This window comes from Pan troglodytes, chromosome 3, assembly GCF_028858775.2.
Source record: "Pan troglodytes isolate AG18354 chromosome 3, NHGRI_mPanTro3-v2.0_pri, whole genome shotgun sequence".
Classification (NCBI taxonomy): Eukaryota; Metazoa; Chordata; class Mammalia; order Primates; family Hominidae; genus Pan; species Pan troglodytes.
The window spans coordinates 110,942,831-110,959,330 of NC_072401.2; the positions used below are offsets into that span (position 1 = coordinate 110,942,831).

The 16,500-nt window shown below is 36.3% G+C and overlaps 1 protein-coding gene and 1 non-coding gene across 9 annotated transcripts in view; both read left to right on the forward strand.

Moving 5' to 3' along the window:
• SEC24B (SEC24 homolog B, COPII coat complex component) overlaps positions 1 to 16,500 on the forward strand; it is a 106,382-nt gene that overhangs the window by 51,149 nt on the left and 38,733 nt on the right. For all 8 annotated transcript variants that reach the window (XM_016952010.3, XM_016952004.3, XM_016952006.4 and 5 more), the window contains 2 exons: positions 6,150 to 6,230; positions 9,452 to 9,693. In XM_016952010.3, the coding sequence (XP_016807499.2) occupies positions 6,150 to 6,230; positions 9,452 to 9,693 (323 nt within the window). The remainder of the gene's footprint in view (positions 1 to 6,149; positions 6,231 to 9,451; positions 9,694 to 16,500) is intronic.
• On the forward strand, positions 3,545 to 3,641 carry MIR576 (microRNA mir-576). The gene has a single exon (NR_035917.1). It is a non-coding gene; the product is annotated as a microRNA mir-576 (primary transcript).

Genomic DNA, 16,500 nt, shown 5'->3' on the forward strand with positions numbered 1-16,500 from the left:
AGAACAGTGTGTGGCAAATCGTAAACACTCAGAAAGATTAGCTGTCATTACCAGCATTGAGATTGTGTTATTGTCTGTTCTTCTCAACAATTCTGCAAGGCAGAAATAATCAACTCTATTTTACAGATGAATTAACTGCAGCCTGAACATGTTAAGTAACATTTGTCTGTGGTCACACAGCTGCTCAGTAGGCAGAGTAGAGATTCAAACTGAGGTCTTTCTGCAGAAAAGTATGAAAAAGAAGGTGTCTTCCTATCTAGTGAGAGAACATAAACCTCCAGAGTAGGTGGGAAGTAAAGGGCACATGACGGTAGTCACTACAGTGTTAAACGTACATGTTATCTTACTCCTGTGTTTTTTTCTACTCCACAAAATAAGACTATATTATTGACATTTTTACTATAATCTTAGTGTTCTCTATTAATGGTTTTTTAAAATAATATCTTTGTTGGTTGCAAATTAAAGAAACATTCTCAGTGGTGGGATGGGAAGAAAGTCTAGCTTTAAATGGAATTTTATTTTTTAAACCTTGCCCAGTTACAATAATTTATTTCATATGTACAGAGGTAAAAAGAAAGTGGCTGAAATTGGTGTGGGAATTACATGTAAGTGTCTAATAAAGTAGCGATTTGGAGTGCTCTGCTTCTTAAGCATTTCAGTGGCATTTATTCCCTTTATTTGTGAGATTTTTGTGTGTTTAGTTTATGTGGGATTGTTCTCCAAATTTGAAAAAAATTTACTAAACAGTGATGAAAAATCAACCAGCAGGGTGGAGAATCAGAAGTTATTGGGTTAGCAGTGTTAAGTGTTGAGGAAAGTTTGGCTGAAAGCTGAGGGAAAAAAAACAATTGGAAAATCTATCAGGAGGTATCTGTCTTGTTTTGTTTTTTCCCCCTCTGTAGCACTGTTTGGAGATAGAGGGAAGAGAGAACACGAAGAACATTTCCTGAGTCTCTTGCTAATATCTGTTATACCTGTGATATCTGTGAAGTTGTAATAGTAGCTCTGTGGAGTAGGTGTTATTATGAAATCTGTCGTTACTAATGAGGAGCAGCTCAGAGATGTCAGGTGTCCATTTTCCCTCAACTGTTAGGGAGTAGACATGGAGTTTGAGTTATAGCCTTTTCATGTTTTGTGCAGGTTATGAGGAAATCTCAAATTATCTGGCTAATTTCAAGTTTAGCAATACTAGTAAGTATATTGCCTTTGTTGACCCATATTGCTTGTCTTTTAGAGACTGAAAACAGCTTAAGCCTTTTTTTTAAAGGCTTAATTGCTTTCTGATACTCTTCCCTAGCTTCAAGGATTCTGAGCTATTCTTCTGATCTGTTCTCCTCGTTACTTTAGATTTCAGCTCCCTCTCTTTTTCTCTTTCCTTTTTTCTTCTTTCAAGCTGTAACATAGAGCCAGTAAAAGAATGAGAGAAAATTATTTCCAAGTACTGCATTTCATACTTGACCCCTATTTGATCTCAGAATACTTATTATCAGTAATTGTAGTGTGAAGTGACTGAGGCAAATCGATGCTATCCAAGGATTAAGCATGGGACAAGTACCAAAGCCATTGATTCAGTGGAAACCAGCCTGTATGCTAAAAGCAGTATTTTGCTTGGTATCAGGATTCCAAAGATCAATATATTAGCATAGCTCTGGCCATCAAATACGTATAATATGATAGGGAAACAGATACCATATGATTACAGTACAACTTGAAAAGTGTAAGCAGGCGCGGTGGCTCACGCCTGTAATCCCAGCACTTTGGGAGGCTGAGATGGGCGGGCAGATCACCTGAGGTCAGGAGTTTGAGACCAGCCTGGCTAACATGACGAAACCCCATATCTACTAAAAATACAAAGATTAGCCGGCCGTGGTGGCTGGCGTCTGTAATCCCAGCTGCTTTGGAGGCTGAGGCAGGAGAATCACTTGAACCCGGGAGACAGAGGTTGCAGTGAGCTGAGATCACGCCACTGCACTACAGCCTGAGTGACAAGAGTGAGACTCTGTCTCAAAAAAAAAAAAAAAAAAAAAAAGAAAAGTGTATTAATTCAGGATTGAGAATGTGCTCCAGCATAGAAGAGGAAATGATTTTCTGTGGGCATACAGGAAAAGTTTGACAAAGGATTTGAAATTTGAAGGATGAGTAGTAATTTGCCATGTGAAGAAAGGAAATTATGGCTAACAGACATAATGCATAAACAGAAGAAAAAAATGTAGTATTGGGTCAAGAGTCAGAAGTTTGGTGTAACTGCAAAATAAGGTAAAAGGGAGGATGGTAAAGGGACAGGTGAGAGATGCAGGTGGAAAGGACAAGTAGAAGCCAAATTTTGAAGTTTGTTTTATGACAGTGTGAAGGCATTTAGACCTTATTCACTAAGATGGTGGGGAAATTAGTGAAGGTTGTTTTTAAGCATGTTCAGAATGTTAACACATAAGTTTTCAATCAGGTACTGTTTTATAAAAATACCTTTTTGATTTATTTGCCAGTAATGGCATGACCTCTGATTAAGGCATTACTTAGAACGCATTAATCTAAATAGCAAAATATCATGAGTCTGTTTAGCTTACTGATTTATTTGGGTTTATAACAATTATCATTGCTTTGATATTTTGACAGGTTCAAAAATAGAGATTTGCAGTTATTTTTTCTTCTGAAAGTGAATTTAAAGTAAACTAGCAGATTTCAAACTATTCAGTAAACAAAATAGAATAAAAAAATTAATACTTTAAAACTTATAGCCTTATTAAAATGAACAATCTTTAAAATATTAACAGTTGATTTGACATGAAAGAAACTAAACATCTTAACTGAGTAGTAGTATGTTCTTTGGAATAAGTTCATATATAAGTAATCTTTTATCTTTGGACTTTATTTTTTTTCAAGAGTAGTTATTTCTTGATATATACATTTAAAAGTTTTTCTTAGAATGCCCATGATATTTTTAATAGCAGTTTTGAGAAATAATTCACATACCATAAAATTCACCTATTTAAGTTGTGCTGTTCTGCAGTTTTTAGCAGATTCACAAAGTAGCAACCATCACTACTATGTAATTCCAGAACATTTTCTTCACCCCAAAATAGAAACTTCATATGTTTTAGCCTTTTTCCCATTCTACCCTCCCCGCACAACCACACACAGCTCTAGGCAACCATTAATCCTCTGTCTCTACAGGTTTGTCTATTTTGAACATTTTGTATGTAGAGATCATATAATATGTGGTTGTTACTTGGCATCTTTCTTTTAACATAATGTTTTCAAGGTTCATCCACATTATGGCATATGTCAGTACTTTATTATTTTTTGTTACCAAAAAATATTCCATATGTGAATGTATCACATTTTATTTATCCATTCATGAGTTGATGGACATTTGGGTTGTTTCTGCTTTTTGGCTGTTATGAATACTCCTGCTGTGAACATTTGTCAACAAGTTTTTGTGTAGGTTTATGTTTTCATTTCTCTTGAGTAGAATTGCTGGGTCAGAACTTTGTATTTAACTTTCGAGAAACTGCCAAACTGTTTTCCAAAGTAACTGCACCATTTTACAATCCAACGAGGATTCTAATTTCTCCACATCTTTGGTAATAAGTTTTGGCAAAGATGTGGAAAAATTGGAATCCTCATTCAATTGGTTATAACCATCCTAGTGGATGTGAAATGGTATCTCGTTGTTTTGATTTTCATTTTCCTAATGGGATTGTGATGTTGAGCATCTTTTCATGTGTTTATTGGTCATTTGTTTATCTTCTTTGGATAAATATCTGTTCAAATCTTTTGCCCATTTTAAATTTGGTTATTTGTTGTTTTATTGTTGAGTTGTAAGAGTTTGTTACATATTCTGGATATTAACCCCTTATCAGATATATGATTTGCAAATATTTACTCTCATTCTGTGGGTTGTCTTTTTACTTCTTGATGATACGGTAACCTTTAGAGCACAAAAGTTCTTAATTTTGATGAAGTCCAAATTATCTTTTTTCTTTTGTTGCTTGTACCTTTGATGTCATATCTAAAAATTCATTTAGTCATGAGGATTTATTCCTGTATTCTAAGAGTTTTATAGTTTTAGCACTTACATTTTATGTCTATGATCCATTTTGAGTTAGTTATGGTGTAGGGAAGGGGTCCAGCTTTGTTCTTCTGCATGTGGATATGTCTAGTTGTTCCAGCACCATTTGCTGAAAAGAATATTATTTCCTCATTGAAATGTCATGGTAAATTGTTTAGTTTTATTAAGGAAAAATATACATAACATAAAATTAACTGTTTTAAATTGTATAATTCAGTGGCATTTAGTACATGTACAGTGTTATGCAGTCCCCACTTCTATTTAGCTCTATCTAATTTTGTGAAGTACTAGACATTTTCATCATCCCAAAAGAAAATCCTACACTCAGTCACTCCCCATTTTCCCCTCCCCTCAGCCTGGGTCTTTCATATAAATAGAATTATATATATTATATATTATAATAAAGTATATATATGATATATACATGTGATATATACATATGATAATATATATGGTCTTTTTTGTTTGATTTATTTCACATAAGCAAATTTTCAGGTTTCATTCACATTGTAGCATGTATCCATACTTCATTTTTATGGCTAAATAATATCCCATTTTATAGATATACCATATTTTGTTTATCCATTCATCTGTTGATGAATATTTGGAGACTTTTGACCTGATATATCAGCATTCTGCTTTAGTTTAAAATTCACAAATAAAAGGAACACAAAGGAAAGGGCATTACTTTCCATTCTTTATTAAGAGGAAAAATATATGTGCAAAATCGTTCTACTTATCACGAAGAAGGCACTGCATAAATATTAGTGTCTTCTACCTATTACTTATTTTATGGGTGTCTTCATATCCACTGTCTCATTTAGACCTTATAAGAACATAAAAAACCACACATAGGACATTAAAAAAATCGTTAGCATTTTGCAGAAGAGTTATATAGCAAGTTACCTTCATTTATTCTTAGGAGAAAAGAACCACAAAGTTACATAGCAAGTAAATGATGGAGTTGATGTAACTGCAGTCTTTGCCTCCAAATCATGTTCTTTGCTGATAAGAAAATGTTCCTACACAAAAAACATCAGCTATTATGCCCTGAGTCGGTATACCTGATTCTCATGTTCATCTAAAATTACTCAATGAAAAATAATTATGCATACCTGTTCCTTCCCTATTACAATTGAAAATTAACCTAAATGTAGTTTAAACACCAGTTATAATACTGGTATTAATAGCAAGGGATAACCTCTGTAGCACAGAATTTTGTCTTACTGTGAAACAAAGCAAGATCTCTAACATGATAGAAGGATCATGCAGATTTTTTATTTTATTCATCATAATATACGCTAGCATACGTACCCAGGATAATTGTAGGTCTCAAAATATTTGTTGAATGAATGGAAGAAGTATATTGCTTGTTCTTTTCATGTGACCTGTGACCAGATTTCATCATAAAGTGTCACTGAACTCTCATCTTAATCTTAACAGGTTTTGAATGAGCACACATAATAAAAATTCTTATAGTCTAACATTTATATGAATTAGTGTGCCTTTCATTTATATTACCTTATTAAATATGGCAGGTGTTATTTAATCTCTATTCAGCAGATATGTAAACTGAGACACAGAAAAGCTTAGTAGCATGCCAGATAGCAACCTAAGCCACAGACTCCTCATTTATGAATGTCTCAGTGTGCTATGATATAAATAAAAGTCATTAAAATTTAATTACCTTAAAATACCCTAATATTGATAAAATATATCTAGTAGTATATTTGGTAGATGTAATCCTTAAGATGTGACTATATTAACATTTCTATCAACCTAAAGTTTTTGTTTATGTGTTTGACTACTTTTAATAGTTTAGTATCTGTTCTTTTCTAAGATGCTTTACATGTTTAACTGAATTTTATCCCACTCATCAGCTTCATATTCTCTCCACTCTTCTATTCTTAACAGAAATTCATTGGTTTTTAAAATGTCTCTAGACATCAATCATTTTACTTTTTTACTAGAATCAAGAATTTTCCTAGTTCCGCAAAAACATCTTTTTCAAAATTGCCAAAGGCTGCTTTAAGATACTTTGTCATTTTAAACCTAGTAGATATTTTGGTTTTCCTTTTAGGTGTTGACAGCTCTTCTACCACAAGCAGTGCTTCTCCAATGCCCAACAGTTATGATGCCCTGGAAGGAGGCAGTTACCCAGGTAATTTGTTTTGTGCTTGCTTGATCTTCATTTTGAAAGTTATTGACCATCAGTTGCCTTCAAATGTGAACATGTATTACACATAATAGCAGGCTATATTTTTAACAAGAAAAAAAGGACATTTTTCTGGCACTTCTCAGCCTCAACTTAATAGCGTTATCACTAACAACTATGAAGCTTGTTTCTGGGGCTATTATTTTTTGTTGTTATCATACTCTTTATCTTTTTCTAAAAGATTTTCAGTAGCCTTTCTCTTCTTTCCCCTTCTTTTTAAAGAATAACTACTCCTTAAATAAATTTTATATTTCTATTGTCATGCTTAGGTCTTTGAATTTGAATTCTTTTCAACCAGCCTCTGAGTATAGTCTTTGACTCTTTGCTCCCTCAATGGCTTCTGGCTGCTTCTAGTAGGTAAATAGATGCTACCTTCAACTTGGGGGTAGGTTTTGGAGACATCACTTTTAACCATATCTGGAAATCACTTTAGCCATTACATTCAAGTACAGGATTGGATAGTATTGAAAGAAAAAACTATCATTTCATTTTAATATACTGTGATTTTTTTGCCCTCCTGTCTCCTATCACTGACAACCTGACAACTGTACCTGATCTCTGTCTCTCTTTTCCTAATGATTCCAAGCTTCGAAACTAACAGAAAAAGCAGTTTTGCCCTTCTTTTTATTTCTTATCTCTTTGTTGATGATCCAGGATGAAGTTTAATTGAAGTTGGAATGTTCTATACTTAAAAAAAAAAAAAACCCATACTATCTTGCTATCACTATTCTGTGAATCAGTAGAAAACTAATCTTTTCAGCTCAGTATGGAATTCCCTTGTAATATTTTAAAAATACTTGAATAAACGACTCAGTTTTTTGTAGTTAAGGATTTTTCCCCTAGGAATTTTGTGTGTGTGTGTCTGTGTGTGTAAGAAGTTGTAAACCATTCCAAAAACAATCTCTTATCAAGATCTTCTAGAAGAGTTGCTTCATTTACTAAAAGATGAACAACCATATAGTATCCCATGAGCTCTAGATTAATGTGAAATGAAATGTCTAGTGTAGTCTAGTTGAAAGATTCTGGCCCTGCAGTCAGACTTTGGTTTCTTTCTATTCATTCAGTCAACGAATTCTAATCTTATAATGAACTATGTGTTGGGAGTATTTCAGTAACCTTGGACAAGTTTTCTTCCTATTTATACTACACCAAAATTAAAGAACTATGTGAGCATCTGTAGCAGTAATGTTAAATGAATTGTAGGCCTACTATATGTCAGGTACTAGAATAGATCTATAGAAACCTAGAAATATTATTCTTTCCTGAAGAAGGGGAGAAGATTTAGACCTTCGTGTTTATTGGAGTGCAGTGGCATGATCGTGGTTCACTGCAGCCTGGTACTACTGGGCTCAAGCCATCCTCCCTCCTCAGCCTCCCAAGTAGCTGGGACTACAGGTGCACACCACCATATCCAGCTTTTTTTTTTCTTTTCTTTTCATAAAGATGGGGTCTCACTTTGTTGTCCAGGCTGGTATCAAACATCTGGCTACAAACAGTCCTTCTACCTTGGCCTTCCAAAGTGTTGGGATAATAGGCTTGAGCCTTTGCACCCAGCCCCATTGTTTTTTTTTATTTCTTATGCTGATAACTTGCCATGTTAAGAGAACTTTCTGCCTATGTTTCCATCACCATGAGGAGGGACAAGCAAGAGATCTAAGGATTATGACAGCATGTTGAAGGTCTTATCCTTTTAAGAAGTCTGGGAGGTTACCAGAAAGCCAGTAAGCTGATCCTTGCCTAATCAGCACAAGATGATAGCAGAATGTCTGGGAGTGTATCTTCAGAATTAGACCCAATAAGGAGATGTGATTCTTCAAGAAAAAAAAAAAAAATAGATTGATTCAGTTAAATGTTTCTAAGAATATATTTTTGCAGAATCCCAAATGCTGGTGAAGGATATCTTACGAACTAAAATGAATGCACATTGTAGAGTTGACTTCAAAATAGGACTAAACAGTCAATATGCCAAATTGTTAATAATGGTTATGTGTAGAGTAACTTTTAGAGTTTCTTTTTGTTGTTACTGTTTTCGTATATGATATTTAAGTTTTCTGCAGTTTTTTTGTTTTCCACTTTCTGTTTTAAATTTAAATAAGGGCATTCATTCATTAAATACATTTTATTTGACATTTATTACATACTAAACATTGTTCTAGGAGCAGGACACTATTCTAGATACTACCTTTTTTTTTTTTTTTTTGAGACAGAGTCTCACCCTGTGGCCCAGGCTGGAGTGCAATGGCGCAATCTCGGCTCACTGCAACCTCAGCCTCCTGAGTAGCTGGGACTACAGGTGCCCGCCACCATGCTCAGCTAATTTTTGTATTTTTAGTAGAGACGGGGTTTTACCATGTTGGCCAGGCTGGTCTCAAACTCCTGACCTCATGATCCACCCACCTCAGTCTCCTAAAGTGCTGGGATTACAGGAGTGAGCCACCACGCCCAGCCTCTAGACACTATCTTTCATACTTGACTAACAGTTTTGCTACTGCAAATAATGCATATTTTTAGGGGATTATGGAAACATGCTACTCCTTCCATAGAGTTAGTTTTTATATAGATGGTAGGTTTAGATAAAGCAAATTAGAGAAAAGAGTAGTTGGCACCCTTTTTATTGCTTGCTTTGTTTTGTGGTGCTTAGTCTCTGCTGAGAGAATTTTTTAAAACTTTATTAACTTTGTGTGTGCGTTTGTGTGTATTATATAAATATATTCTTATCTGTTAGAATTACCAACTCAAGGGGCTCACACCTGTATGCTCAGCACTTTGGTAGGCGAGGTAGAAAAATCTCTTGAGCACAGGTGTTCAAGACCAGCCTAGGCAACATGGGAGACTCCATCTCTATTTTAAAAAAAAGAAATACCAACTAATGTATCTGTTGGTGAAGTGATGTAAAATATGGGGTGGAGTTTCTGTAAAAAGAAATAAAAAAAATGTAGTATGACAACATGTAAAACAAGATAACAAAATATTGATAATTATTGAAGCTTAGTGATAAGTATATGGGGTTCATCATTCCCCCTACTTTGTGTGTGTCCAAAATTTCTTAGAATAAAAAGCTTTAAAAAGTAAAAAGGAAATGTCAGGGGTTATGGACTGGATCTGGAGTCCAGTCTTTGTGGAGTCTTGATTTTCAGTTGTTAACACCATGTGTTTCCATTTTTTAGATATGCTTTCTTCATCAGCAAGCAGTCCTGCTCCTGATCCCGCCCCTGAACCTGATCCTGCTTCTGCTCCAGCTCCAGCTTCAGCTGCAGCTCCTGTCATCCCTCAGCCTTCAAAAATGGCTAAGCCTTTTGGCTATGGCTATCCAACACTTCAGCCTGGTTATCAGAATGCTACAGCACCACTTATTTCTGGAGTACAGCCCAGTAACCCGGTATATTCTGGATTCCAGCAGTATCCTCAAGTATGTATTCAGTCATATACACACATTGTAACAGTTATAAAACTTAATTCTGACAAGTTACTGGTGGGATTTGTACCTGTGATCCAAGTGGATCACAGGTACAAATACATGTCAGCCTAGATCAAACATACATAGAATTTGATCTCAGCTTTTTTGTGTGTATATATGTAGAAAAAGATTAAATGAAATATAAATATCACATTTTTAAAGAGGTTAAATCTAGATCAAGATATTAGATATGATTTTGTTTTTCTTCATGATATCTTTATTTTTCAGAGTCTACAATTGCAAGTATTAATTTTATAATCAGAAAATTTAAGTAAATGTTAAGTTTTTAAAAAATTTTTATATTATCAAGCTGGCATTCTCCTTAGAAAATGACAGGTAAAATGTGATTTGGTCCCTACCCTGCATTTGAAGAACTTTATGACACATAACTCACCCTTGATGAGCGCCTCCACACACATAAATATGCTCATAGGCTCACATGCTCATTTACCGCTGAAGTGGCTACATTGTCTGGGGTCTAAACCCGTGGTTCGTCATCTTGCAGCCAGGAAAATTTAGGATGCAGACACACACGTGGAGTTTATGGGTGGAAGTTTAATAGGCAGAAGAGAGGAGAAGGAGAAACAACTTTCTCCATAGAGAAGGGCCTCTGAGTGGAAAACACTGGCTGGAGGTGGATGCACCAAATTTTATAGTCCATCTTGAGGAGGCAATGTCTTATTTACCTAGGGCTCGCAGATCGGTTCGATTAGTTGTGACATTTACATGAGGCCTTGGGGGAAAGGCTGGTTGCCCTACCCTAATCTTATTATGCAAATGAATTATCTTTGGCCAGCACCATCTTGTCTGCTCGTGTGACTGGCAGATAAGGGATGATGGAGCTGCCATCTTGAACATGTCTAGCCCCTAGTTCCTGCCAGCATTCACTCTTGCAGGCTCCCAGCTTGCTTGTCTGTGTCTGCAGCTCTACTTTACAGGCTGCTCTTCGTTAGAGAATGGTTTGGGGCTGCTTTTCATTAAAAAGAAAAGCCTTACTGAGGATTCCCATACCCTCACTATCTACCTAAGTGATTTCTCCTATATCACTGCTGCTAGGACCCATTCTGACATGACCTTTTCTGGAGCCACCTCATAAACTTAGCAGTTTAACAACTGATACGATATTTATACAGTTAAATACTTAACAGGACAGTATTTCATTCACATCTATATTTATTGAAAGAAAATAAAATACAGGGAAACAAATTTTTTTTTTTTTTTTGAGATGGCATCTCACTCTACTGCCTAGGCTGGAGTGCAGTGGCGCTATCTCGGCTCACTGCAACCTCCGCCTACTGGGTTCAAGCGATTCTCCTGCCTCAGCCTTCCGAGTAGCTGTGATTACAGGTGCCCACCACCATGCCCGGCTAATTTTTGTATTTTTAGTAGAGATGGGGTGTCACCATTTTGGCCAGGCTGGTCTTGAACTCCTGACCTCAAGTGATCCGCCTGCCTCGGCCTCCCAAAGTGTGCTGGGATTACAGGCGTGAGCCACTGCGCTTGGCCAGGAAACAATTTTAATGACAAGAGTATTGCTACTTACAGAAAACTGTTCTCCGTTGACTAACCTTACAGAAATTTTATGGTGAAGTAAGAATGAAAATGAGAAATAGGATAATCAGTGAGGAGTAGTGGCTTACTCATGTAGTTCTAGCTACTCAAGACTAAAGTAGAAGGATTGCCTGAGCTCAGGAGTTTGAATCTTGCCTGGGTGACATACCAAGAGCCCATCTTGAGCAGGGGTGGGGCAAAAGAAAAAGGAAAATTATTTGTTTCTGGAATTTAACCTTAGAATTAAAGTACAGAGGAAAAAGGAAGAAAACTGAGAGACATCAGAGGAATATGGATGGTTAGTACAGATTTCTCTGCCTCCCATTTTGCTAGATTTTCTTTATGGCTCTGTTGTTTCATGTGAAACAATTTTTAAGTCTGTCCTGTTTTGACTCTTGTACTTTTAGGCAAATTCCTATTTGGGGTTGTAACATATTATTTACTTAGAATTTTTATGACAAGAAAACCAGGTTCAAAGAAAGGATTGATTCTTGGGAGTGTTGAGCAAGGAGAAAAAAAAATTATTTTGAAATAGTAAATGGTCTTACATAATGACTTAGGACAATAGTCCGCAAACCATGGCCCTCTGGCCAAATCGGGCCCACTGCCTGTTTGTAAATAAAGTTTTATTGCAATACAGCCATGCCCATTCTTCTATGTTATTGTCTATGGCTGCTTTTGCACTACAGTAGTACAGTTGAGTAGCTGCAAAAGAGATCATGTGGCTCTCAAAGCTTTAAAATAATGACCTTCTGACTATCCACAGAAAAAGTTTGCTGACCCGTGACAAAGGAGTGTAGGAAGTATTTTTCATTTCGTATTTTATTTGGGAGGTTATTTTAGAAAAGTCAAAAAATTACCTTTGGGATAAGAGTAAAAATAAATATCTACCAGAATTAAAAAATACAACATCATTTTATTCTGTAATCACAATCCTTTTTATATTCTGGGTCTAGTACAAGTGTTAGGAAAGTTTGGATAAAGGGGACAAAGATATACTAAAAAGTAACCTGGGTTATTAATCACACTTAAGTGAGCATCATAAAGCCAAAATATTTAGAAGTAGACTATTAGAAAGCAACCATTCCCACCTTTCTTTTTTTTTTTTTTTACATAATTGGAAGCATACCATATGTACTTGTGTCTAGAATCTTTTGCTCAACATTATGCTTATTGTGTGATTGTAATTCATTCATTTTCATTGTTATGTGGTACTCAATCATGTGAATAGACCAGTTTGTTTATTTGTTCTATTGTTGATGGGCATTGGGGTAACTTTCCAGTGTGGGGCCATTATGAATGATGCTATTGTGAACATTTCTGTCCCTGTCTTTTAGTGAGTGTATATATCTAGGAATGGAATTGCTGGGCCATTGGATATTCATTTTTCAACTTTAGCAGTTAAAGCTACACAGTTTGCCACAGTGATATTCTGATTTATACCTCATTAGCAGTGTGTGAGAGTTCAGTTGCTTCACATTCTTGTCAACACTTGGAATTTTGACTTTCTAAATTGTAAATAGTCACCTTCCTTTCATTTTATGAGGAAATAGAAACTCAAATAAGTGAAATCACCTGTCCAGTACCAGGCTTGGTTCTAAGAATGCAAAAGACCTTGCAGTACAGAATTAAGCACTTTTTTTCTCTTTAACTGGTAAGGATTTGTACAGTAAAAAATCATACTCAGACTTGATAGATGGATCTTTCCAAGGAAGATTACAAGCAGCTATTTTTATCTGATCTGAATTTGAAATCATTTTTTGAACACTGCTGTTTTAGGGTCAGTGAACAGTAATGATTTAGGTATACAGCTAGGACCTACATTTAAATTCTTACCTGTCTACTAAAAAAAGATTATAAATTTTCATCGAAGATTAAAATTATCAAACTTTTTTAAAAGAAGCCTTTTTTTATTTTGAGACGGAGTCTTGCTCTGTCGCCCAGGCTGGAGTTCATTGGCGCAATCTCGGCTCGCGGCTCACTGCCTCCTCCACCTTCCAGATTCAAGCGATTCTCCTGCCTCAGCCTCCCAAGTAGCTGGGACTACAGGCATGTGCCACCATGCCCAGCTAATTTTTTGTATTTTTAGTAGAGATGGGGTTTCACTGTGTTAGCCAGGATGGTCTGGATCTCCTGACCTCGTTATCTGCCCGCCTTGGCCTCCCAAAGTGCTGGGATCACAGGTGTGACCCACCACGCCTGGCCCATTTATTTTTGAAGTTCCAGGTAGGGTGATAATATCTTAGCTTAGCTTTAAACAGTCTTAACAGTCATAATAAAGTTGAAATGCCTTTAAATGTTGTACCTAATGTAGTGCAATGAAAGAGCTCTGTGTAAGGGCTTTTCTTTGTATTGATTAATTTGAGATGACTTATTAAGTAGTGGGAAACCCTAACAGTTGGTTTTTGACGGGAAAAAAAAACACCTTAAAATTTGTTTTTTAGGGTCGAAAAACAGGGAAAAGGCTGATGTTTAAAAACAAAAATAAAAATTAGAAAAATATTTTCAGTGAATATATGAAAAACCAGATAGAGATACTATATAGCTTTTTAAAATTACAAATTTAGTGAGATCAATTAGAGAAAATGCAGATAAACAAAAGGAAAAATATTAATAAATATTAACCAGTATTTCTACCAGGTTGTAAACAGCAATGCTTGGAGTCTGTCCTTCCAGGTTTCTTTCACTACACCTTGCTAGGGAAGCCAGGCAAGAAGCTGATTGTCTAGATGACTTGTTTAAACAAACAAAAGAAGTTGAAAAATACAAATATCACTTTGGAAAATGTTTAAATTTGTTTAACAGTATAAGAAGAAACCTTTCTTATTATATCTTTCATCATTTTGGGACTTGTATGTTTTATAATGAGTCTCCCATTTGCGGGGCATAACTCAGTTTCAAAATCAACATCATTTTAAGCTTGGTGTGCTTCTGTGATCCCAGTTAAGACAGGAGAATCACTTGAGCTGAGGAGTTTGAGACCAACTTGGGCAATATAGCAAGAAGTTGTGACAAAAAAAAAAAAAAATCCTTGTGTGTGTATACACACACACATACACACACATACTTTATCATACATAAACGCACATGCATACAGTCATGTGCTGCATAATGACATTTTAGTCAATGATGGACCACATATATGATGGTGGTCCCATAAGATTATAATGGAGCTGAAACATTCCTGTCACCTATTGACTTTGTAGCTGTGCTAATGTCATAGCACAGTGCATTACTCATGTGTTTGTGGTGATGCTCTGCATCAAACAAACCTGCACTTCCAGTCATATAAAAGTATAACACATACAGTTATGCACGGTACATAATACTTGATAATGAAAATAAATGACTACTGGTTTATGTATTTACTCATACTAAACTTTTTATCTTTATTTTAGAGTGTACTCCTTCTATTTATAAAAAACAAAAGTTAACTGTAAAGCAGCCTCACACAGGTCCTCCAGGAAGAATCCAGAAGAAGGCATTGTTATCACAGGAGATGACAGCTCCTTACATGTTATTACACCTTAAGACCTTCCAGTGAGACAAGATGTGGAGATGGAAGACAGTGATATTGATCCTGATCCTGTGTAGGACTAAGCAAATGTGTGTGTTTGTGTATTCATTTTCAACAAAAAAGTTTAAAAGGAAAAAAATTTAAAATAGAAAAAAGTTACGGAATAAGGCTGTAAAAGGAAGAACATTTTTTGTACAGCTGTACAATGGGTGTTTTACACTGTTTTTGCAAAAGTCAAAAAGTTGTTTAGATTGGTGCAAAAGTCATTGCGGTTCTTGCCATTGAAAGTAGTGACAGGCCAGGCGCATTGGCTCACACCTGTAATCCCAGCACTTTGGGAGGCTGAGGTGGGTGGATCACCTGAGGTCAGGAGTTTGAGACCAGCCTGGCCAACATGGTGAAACCCTGTCTCTACTAAAAATACAAAAATTACCTGGGCATTGTGGCGAGTGCCTGTAATCCCAGCTACTAGGGAGGCTGAAGCAGGAGAATCACTTGAACCCAGGAGGCGGAGGTTGCAGTGAGCCAAAATTGCAGCAGTGCACACCAGCCTGGGCAACAAGAGCAAGACTCCATCTTAAAAAAAAAAAAAAAAAAGAGAAAACCCACAGTTACATTTGCACCAACCTATTAAAATAAATAGTTTATAAGGTAAAGAAGTTATGTAAACTAATGTATTACAGAAGAAAGAAAAATTATTTTTCCTCCGGAGTCTCCTTCTGTCACCCAGGCTAGAGTGCAGTGGCACAATCTTGGCTCTCACTGCAACCTCCACCTCCCGGGCTCAAGCAATTCTCTTGCCTCAACCTCCCAAGTAGCTGGAGGATTACAGGCGCCTGCCAGTACCACGCCCGGCTAATTTCTGTATTTTTAGTAGAGATGGGGTTTCACCATGTTATTCAGGCTGGTCTCAAACTCTGGACCTCAGGTGATCCACCCGCCTAGGTCTCCCAAAGTGCTGGGATTACAGATGTGAGCCACCATGCCTGGCCAAAAACTATATTTTTATAGGTTTGATAAAGCCTAAATGTGTGTGTTTATAAAGCCTACAGTACAGTAGTGTCCTGGGCTTTCACCTTCACTCACCACTCACTCACTGACTCACCCAGAGCAACTTCGAGTCCTGTAAGCTCCATTCATACTAGGTGTCCTATGCAAGTGTACCATTTTGTATCTTTTATACTATATTGTTCTTATAGTTTTTCTATGTTTAGATATACAAATATCATTGTGTGCAGTTGCCTACAATATTCAACACAGTAACAGTGCTGTACAGGTTTGTAGCCTAGGAGCAATAGGCTATATCATATAGCCCAGGTGTGTAGTAGGCTATACCATCTAGGTTTGTGAGTACACTCTGTGATGTTTGCACAAGGACAAAATCACCTAACGACACATTTCTCAGAACATGTCCTCATCATTAAGCGATGTGACTACACACACAATTTGTGCATTTGTCTTAACTATTTCCTTAATGGAATTACAGAATCAAAACATTTAATTGTTTTTTTCTTTTTTTGTGAGATGAAGTCTCACTCTGTGTCCCAAGCTGGAATGCAATGGCAGGATCGCGGCTCACTGCAACCTCTGCCTTCCAGGTTCAAGCAATTCTCTTGCCTCAGCCTCCCGAGTAACTGGGATTATAGGCGTGTGCCACCATGTCCACCTTAATTTTTGTGTTTTTAATAGAG